This window comes from Oryx dammah, unplaced genomic scaffold, assembly GCF_014754425.2.
Source record: "Oryx dammah isolate SB20612 unplaced genomic scaffold, SCBI_Odam_1.1 HiC_scaffold_5, whole genome shotgun sequence".
NCBI classification, from domain to species: Eukaryota; Metazoa; Chordata; class Mammalia; order Artiodactyla; family Bovidae; genus Oryx; species Oryx dammah.
In genome coordinates this window covers 99171485-99180510 of record NW_024070189.1, presented here as the reverse complement: position 1 = coordinate 99180510, position 9026 = coordinate 99171485, and the positions used below count along the sequence as shown (strand labels likewise).

At 38.6% G+C, this 9026-nt stretch overlaps 1 protein-coding gene across 1 annotated transcript; it reads right to left on the bottom strand.

Moving 5' to 3' along the window:
* Window positions 1–951: 951 nt before the first annotated feature.
* On the bottom strand, window positions 952–8515 carry LOC120864638 (olfactory receptor 7C2-like). The gene is given in 4 exon segments (XM_040241663.1): window positions 952–1611; window positions 1613–1971; window positions 3104–3152; window positions 8459–8515. Coding segments are annotated over 4 exon segments (1125 nt in total).
* Between the last annotated feature and the right edge of the window lie 511 nt (window positions 8516–9026).

Below are 9026 nucleotides of genomic sequence, written 5' to 3'. Positions count from 1 at the left end.
TTTACATACCAATGGACTAAACATTCCAATAAAAAAACATAGGGTGGCTGGTTGGAAAAGAAAGTCCTTCAGTAAGCTGCCTGCAAAAACTCACTTCAGGGCAAGACACAAACAAACTGAAAGTGAGGGGATGGAAATGATAGTTAATGGAAATGCAAACAACAAGAATGCAGGAGTAGCTCTACTCATGTAAGACAAAATAGAGTTTAAAACAAAGGCTATAACAAAAGACAAAGAAGGACATTCAGATATTACAGTTGTTAGCGTACACATACCTAATACAGGAGCACCTATATATTTAACGCAAATGCTAACAGACATGAAGGGAGAAACTAGCAATGATACAATAATAGCAGAGAATTTTAACACCCTAGTTCCACCAATGGAAAGATCATCCAGATAGAAAATCAATAAGGTATCAGTGGGCCTAAATGATACAATAGGCCAATTGAACTAAATTGCTATCTAGAGGAACTTATATCCAAACCCAGCAGAGTGCACATTCTTTTCAAGTGCAGATGAAATGATCTCCAGGATAGATCACATACAAGGTCACAAAACACCCTCAATCAATTTAAGAGAACAGCAATTACATCAAGCATTTTCTTTGACCACAATTGTATGAAACTATAAAACTACAGAAAGCAAACTAAAAAAAGCTAGGTATGGAACAGGTTTTTGATCACAGCTTCAGGATGAATGGACCCTGCTTATCCCTTGATTTCAGAATCTTAGTCTCTAGAACTGTGAGGCAATAAATTTCTGTTATTTAAGCCAACTGATTTATGGTACTTGTCATAACAGCCCCAGAAAAATAATACACCATCTTTAAATATAGTCAAAGTCAAGGCACAGTAAGATATAGTGATTACAGAACTAGAAAAATTAAACTAATGTTTAGATATATCCAAGAATGTGAAAAATGCCTACCAATGATTTGATCCTTGCTACTTATGAGAGTCCTACAACAATCCCATCATTGAGAGATGGTGCCCTGCTGAGGAATCTCCCTAGGGTCCCCTTCATGTCTCTGTTCCTCAGACTGTAGATGAAGGGATTCAGCATGGGGGTGACCACAGTGTACATCACTGAGGCCACCAGAATTGTCCTAGAGGATGAAGTGACTGCATAACTGAGGTAGACCCCTAGGCCTGTGCTATAGAACAAGGAAACCACAAAAAGGTGAGATCCACAGGTGGAAAAAGCTTTATACTTGCCCCTGGCTGATGAAATTCTCAGGACGGAGGAGAAAATCTGAGAGTAAGAAAAGAAGATCCAAAAGAGAGGAAAAACACCTAGAACAATAGCCACAAAATACACCACTATGTTATTGATGAGGGTGTCAGAACAGGTGAGCTTCAGGACTTCAAGAAGATCACAAAAAAAGTGTGGGATCGTCATGTTCATGCAGAAGGACAGCCTCAAGACAGTCAAAGTCTCAAGCAGGGAGCTTGTGACACTGAGGCACCAGGAACCCAGAGTCAGCATTCCACAGACCCAGGGGTTAATGATGACCATGTAGTGTAGAGGGTGACAGATGGCCACAAAGCGGTCATAGGCCATCACACTCAGGATTAAAATGTCCAGGCATCCAAATACAAAGAAAAAAAAATATCTGGATGATGCAGCCTTCATAAGTGATAACTTTGCTCTGTGTCTGGATGTTCCACAGCATCTTTGGGATGGTGGTGGAGGTGAAACCTATGTCTGCAAAGGACAGGTTGGAGAGAAAGAAGTACATGGGGGTGTGGAGGTGGGGGTCTGAGATGATGGCCAGGATGATGGCCAAGTTCCCAGCAAATGTGACCAGGTACAAGGACAGAAACAGCCCAAAGAAGAGAGGCTGCAGGTCTGGGTCCTCTGTGAATCCCAGGAGGAGAAAGCTTCTTGTTTGGTTTATTTCCATGTGGCTGCTGGGTTTGTTCAGAATCAGCTGAAAAGAAACACAGAATTCATTCCAGATAATAATTACTGCGAATGACAGAAATATCCTTAATCCAAACCCAGGGGGATGTCATTCATTTGGGGCTAAAAATTTGATCTATTTGGTAACAAATTGTGGTTGCCATTGCTACTTGGAAAATCTGTTCCTAGGTTCAGTAGCTCTCTCTGAATAAAAAGTATCTGGTAGAAATAAGGGGAGAAAAATTCAATAATTGTACCATAAGTTGAAAAATTATAAATGAGAATATGCTATGGAGAGAATTAGGATATAAAAAATAATCTATTTGATAAAAATTAATGTATTTAGAAAGTCCTAAGTGTAAATCATAGAAAGATTAATGCATGCATTTAGAAAAAGGCATAGGATATTAAAGGTTCATAAAAGAAAGTGTAAAAAGGCAATAAATGTTAGACAAAAATTCTTTCTACTATTGCTCTATGAGGGATACTGTCTTCATTGCTAGAATTTATGTCTTTTCAAAAAAGATTAAGAAGGAAAAATTCCATCATGTGGAAAGAAAAATAAAATTTTGAACACTTGCTATGAGAGGATAGTTGACCTGCTTTTCTGGCCTTGAGAAATTAAATCAGCATACAGATCTTTTATAATTAGACACATACTTGTACAAACCCAAGGGGAAATGACCTATAACAAGATACACTAACTTGTGGGCAGAAATCAAGTTTGAGTGGCAACAAAAGTCTAGGTTTTTAGATTCATTTTATCCTACTATTTCTTTCAAAAATAGTCACACAGGTACTCTATCTCGAGTGAAAAACATTTTAAAATTTGAAGATGCAGTTAAGTTTTACAAAACAAAACTAAGTAAAGCAGAAAATTAAGCTAAAAGCAGAGCTAATAAATGAAGAAGAAAAATTTTACAACCAAGAAATAAATTCTAGTGCTAATTCTTTGACAAAAGTCAAATAGAGAAAATCAGATGCTTAATGAAAGCAATAAAAAGAAAGAGAAAGAACAGAAATGCCTAAAATTAGGAAAGAGAAAAATGGACACATATAGAAGAAAATACTTAACTTTGCAAGATGATATTACTTGTAAACCCTCATTAAAAACTGAAAATCACTAAGAGATAAATTTATTGATTGGTTAATTCAGCTTGTAGGATAACAGATCAATAATTAGAACATCAAAACTTACCTTCAAAATTACCATGGAAATATGTGAGAGAAACATTAAAAGAATGCCCCTTTAAGTATTAAAGAAGAAAAGAAAGTTTACACTCACAAGTACTATTTACTAACACCCTTGAGATCTGAAATTTTTGTTTGAAGATTATAGATTGGTTTCTGATAATGAATTGAAAGCTGAAAACCTCTTTCATTGAATATAATTTTAATAAGGCAGTTGATATACCACAAATTTGTAAAAACCAATAGCTACGTTAAGGTGACATTCAATTGCAGATGCTGATATATTGTAATGTTTTACAAAAATCATTTCTATCTAGTTCCATTATCATCATTATGGAAATCTCTGTACTTACTACCTGTGTAACTTTTCTGTAAATCTCAAATTATTAAAAAATGAAAATTGGCAGAAAAAATGAGTGTGAGAGAAAAAAATAGCATTCATACCTATAGTTAAATCTCTTAAAAACAGATTACAATAATTTCAAATAGTAACAAAAATAGAAATCTGGAACAGGAACTGGAAACCACAAACATACAATAAATGAGAATGATAAATTTATTATATAAGCTAAAAATTATTGAGGATAACCAAATGTCGAGCACCTCTGCTATGTTTAATAGTCTTAGCTCTTTTTATCATCATCACAATTGGTGTATGCCTGCTAAGTCACTTCAGTCATGTCTGATTCTTTGTGACCCCATGGACTGTAGGCCGCCAGGCTTCTCTGTCCATGGGATTATCCCTGTAGGAATAATGGAACTGCTTGGCATTTCCTCCCCTAGGGGATCTTCTCAACCCAGGGATCAAAGCCACCGTCTCCTGTGGCTCCTGCATTGCTGGTGGATTCTTTACTACTGAGTCACTGGGGATGCCCCATATTGAGGTATAGTTAACAAATAACATTCTATTACTTTCAGGTGTATGGCATAATGATTTGATATGTATATGTACTGCAAACTGATGACCATAATAAATATAATTAACAATTTCCATACATAATTATGACATTTTTTCTTGTGATAAGAACTTCTAAGATCTAGTCTCGTAGGAACTTCCAAATATACTATTCAGTCTTATTAACTATAGTCACCATGCTGTACATTATAGTCCCATGATTTATTTTACAACTGGAAATCTGTATCTTTTGACCTCCTTAACCCATTCCATCCACTGTCTCAGGCAGACACTGAACTTCACTACTTTTTTTTTTTAATTTATTAAAATTTTTTTCCTTTTTAAATTTAATTTTTAATATAAATTTATTTATTTTAATTGGAGGTTAGTTACTTTACAATATTTTATTTTTATTTTTTTAATTTTAATTTTAATTTTTACTTTATTTTATTTTACAATACTGTATTGGTTTTGGCGTACATTGATATGAATCTGCCACGGGTGTACATGAGCTCCCAAACATGAACCCCCCTCCCACCTCCCACCCCACATCATCCCTCCGGATCATCCCTGTGCACCAGCCCCAAGCATCCTGAATCCTGCATCGAACATAGATTGGCGATTTGTTTCTTACATGATAGTATACATGTTTCAATGCCGTTCTCCCAAATCATCCTACCCTCTCCCTCTCCCTCAGAGTCCAAAAGTCTGCTCTACACATCTGTGTCTCTTTTGCTGTCTTGCATACAGGGTCATCATTACCGTCTTTCTAAATTCCATATATATGTGTTAGTATACTGTAAAGGAGACAGGGATCAAGACCATCCCCATGGAAAAGAAATGCAAAAAAGCAAAATGGCTGTCTGGGGAGGCCTTACAAATAGCTGTGAAAAGAAGAGAGGCAAAAAGCAAAGGAGAAAAGGAAACATATAAGCATCTGAATGCAGAGTTCCAGAGAATAGCAAGAAGAGATAAGAAAACCTTCTTCAGCGATCAATGCAAAGAAATAGAGGAAAACAACAGAATGGGAAAGACTAGAGATCTCTTCAAGAAAATTAGAGATACCAAGGGAACATTTCATGCAAAGATGGGCTCAATAAAGGACAGAAATGGTATGGACCTAACAGAAGCAGAAGATATTAAGAAGAGATGGCAAGAATACATGGAAGAACTGTACAAAAAATATCTTCATGACCCAGATAATCAAGATGATGTGATCACTCATCTCGAGCCAGACATCTTGGAATGAGAAGTCAAGTGGGCCTTAGAAAGCATCACTACGAACAAGGCTGGTGGAGGTGATGGAATTCCAGTTGAGCTGTTTCAAATCCTGAAAGATGATGCTGTGAAAGTGCGGCACTCAATATGCCAGCAAATTTGGAAAACACAGCAGTGGCCACAGGACTGGAAAAGGTCGCTTTTCATTCCAATTCCAAAGGAAGGCAATGCCAAAGAATGCTCAAACTACCACACAATTGCACTCATCTCACATGCTAGTAAAGTCATGCTCAAAATTCTCCAAGCCAGACTTCAGCAATACGTGAACCATGAACTCCCAGATGTTCAAGCTGGTTTTAGAAAAGGCAGAGGAACCAGAGATCAAATTGCCAACATCTGCTGGATCATGGAAAAAGCAAGAGAGTTCCAGAAAAACATCTATTTCTGCTTTATTGACTATGCCAAAGCCTTTGACTGTGTGGATCACAATCAACTGTGGAAAATTCTTCAAGAGATGGGAATAGCAGACCACCTGACCTGCCTCTTGAGAAATCTGTATGCAGGTCAGGAAGCAACAGTTAGAACTGGACATGGAACAACAGACTGGTTCCAAATAGGAAACGGAGTACGTCAAGGCTGTATATTGTCACCCTGCTTATTTAACTTCTATGCAGAGTACATCATGAGAAACGCTGGACTGGAAGAAACACAAGCTGGAATCAAGATTTCCGGGAGAAATATCAATTACCTCATATATGCAGATGACACCACCCTTATGGCAGAAAGTGAAGAGGAGCTAAAAAGCCTCTTGATGAAAGTGAAAGAGGAGAGTGAAAAAGTTGGCTTAAAGCTCAACATTCAGAAAACAAAGATCACGGCATCTGGTCCCATCACTTCATGGGAAATAGATGGGGAAACAGTAGAAACAGTGTCAGACTTTATTTTTTTTGGCTCCAAAACCACTGCAGATGGTGACTGCAGCCATGAAATTAAAAGACGCTTACTCCTTGGAAGAAAAGTTATGACCAAACTAGATAGTATGTTCAAAAGCAGAGACGTTACTTTGCAAACTAAGGTCCGTCTAGTCAAGGCTATGGTTTTTCCTGTGGTCATGTATGGATGTGAGAGTTGGACTGTGAAGAAGGCTGAGTGCCAAAGAATCGATGCGTTTGAACTGTGGTGTTGGAGAAGACTCTTGAGAGTCCCTTGGACTGCAAGGAGATCCAACCAGTCCATTCTGAAGGAGATCAGCCTTGGGATTTCTTTGGAAGGAATGATGCTAAAGCTGAAGCTCCAGTACTTTGGACACCTCATGCGAAGAGTTGACTCATTGGAAAAGACTCTGATGCTGGGGGAGATTGGGGTCAGGAGGAGAAGGGGACGACCGAGGATGAGATGGCTGGATGGCATCACGGACTTGATGGACGTGAGTCTGAGTGAACTCCGGCAGATGGTGATGGACAGGGAGGCCTGGTGTGCTGCAATTTGTGGGGTCACAAAGAGTCGGACACGACTGAGCGACTGAACTGAACTGATACTGTATTGGTGTTTTTCTTTCTGGCTTACTTCAGTCTGTATAATCTGCTCCAGTTTCAACCTTCTCATTAGAACTGATTCAAATGTATTCTTTTTAATAGCTGAGTAATACTCCATTGTGTATATGTACCACTGATTTCTTATCCATTCATCTGCTGATGGACATCTAGGTTGTTTCCATGTCCTGGCTATTATAAACAGTGCTGCGATGAACATTGGGGTACATGTGTCTCTTTCAATTCTGGTTTCCTCGGAGTGTATGCCCAGCAGTGGGATTGCTGGGTCATAAGGCAGTTCTATTTGCAATTTTTTAAGGAATCTCCACACTCTTCTCCATAGTGGCTGTAGTAGTCTGCCTTCCCACCAACAGTGTAAGAGGATTCCCTTTTCTCCACACCCTCTCCAGCATTTATTGCTTGCAGACTTTTAGAAATAATGAATATGTGTTTACAGTAATGCAGTGATAATGATTAATATGTATAGATGATCACAGAGTGTTAGGGACAATTTAGGAACTTAAAAGGCATTACCTCTTGGGCTTTCCTTGTGGCTCTGTGGTAAAGAATCTGCCTGCCAGTGGAGGAGACACATGTTCGATCACTGATTGGGGAAGATCTCACATGCTAAAGAGCAATTAAGCCCCTGTGCCACAATTCCTGAGCCTGTGCTCTAGAGCCCTGGAGCCACAGACACTGAAGCCTGAGTGCCCTAAAGCCTGTGCTCCATAACAAGAGAAGTCACAGCAGTGAGAGGCTGTGCACCATGCCTAGACAGTAGCCCACACATGCTGTAACTAGAGAAAAGCCGTTGCAGCAGTGGACCTAACACAGCCAAAAATAAACAAATACAAATAAAAAATGCATTTTATCCTTTAACTTAATCATCTTAATGTTATGAAGTGGATAGTACCATGATTCCCATTTTACAAAATTTAAAACTGAGAGCCAGAATTATTAACTAACTTAATGTGAGAAGATGTATAAACAGATTTGCAAGTGTTAACTATATGGAACCCAAGGGAATATTTCTTTTTTGAACAAATGAATGAAATTTGATAGATGAAAGGATAAAGGTGCATCTTTGATAGAGGAGAATATAGGAACCTGTAACAGCTCCTTTAAAATGTCTAAGATAGCTGGATAAGAACCTCTGGAGACATTTTGGCAGCCAAGACATCAGTTCCCATTAGAATGGTGAGATGTTCTCAGAATTGGGTTTCAGAAGAGAGGAGGAAGCTGAAAGAGATTGAAAGAGACTCAGGATTTGAATTGTGTAGAATGTTTTAGCAAATGGACTCTTAACATTGTGTTATCCTCATTTGTGCCACCCATGTTAGTACTTTGAGAATTCTACCTGTCTCCGTACCTGTTTCCCATGGCACACACTCTAACACCCTTGGTGGGTCTCTAGTTTCCTCAGTCCTTTCTTTCCTGGGTGATGGATGGTCAACTCAGCTCCAAGGAAGTGCAGGGAGGTAACATCAGGCATACATTCTCTGAAAGGGCACCGCTGAACTTCCTCCTTCCTGGGACTGTGAAGCTGTAGTCAGAGGAGAAAGGGACATATTTACCATTTCTGGGGCTTCAGAGGTTGAATTCTCACAACTTCTCATTAAGTTAATTGTTCCATGTCACTCTGTTCTAGGAGAAATTTGGTTCCCATGAGTGAGGAAGCTAAAACAGAAAGGAGCTTTTTTTTCTGCTAGGTTTGTACCCATGGGAGCATCTTGGCTTTGAGATATGCATACTCCTTCCCATGCACCTTAGTCATGATGCTCTTTTCTCCATATGTCTTGTCTCTAGTGTCCTTTCCCATGAGTATTTCCTCAACATTTCAGTTGAAATCTGTTTGGTTATCAAAGACATGCTGGCAAATGGTTCAGGGCCACATGAGTCCCAAGCACCTGGACTTGGAGTTGTCAACAAAGAACTGGAACATACCCAATTCCCAACAAAATCATTTCTAATGACTTCTATTTGCACTATTCAGGGTACAATCTACTGAAGTTTCCAGACATGCAATGAGAGAAATATGGAAAGGTAAGAGGTGGATGTCTGGCTATATAGGCAGGACTCTGCAGATATCCATAGTGTTACAAGATCAAAACAAGTCCATTAGACCCTCTTTGATATTCCAACCCAGAGGATAACACCATCTTTATTAATTCATAAGGTACTGTTTTTAAGGTCATAATCAACAATATCAAAGCATTTTCAGAAAATAGGAACAGGCCATCACTTAGGGTGCTTAGGTATGATCTTGCATGTCTATTAGATTTTAC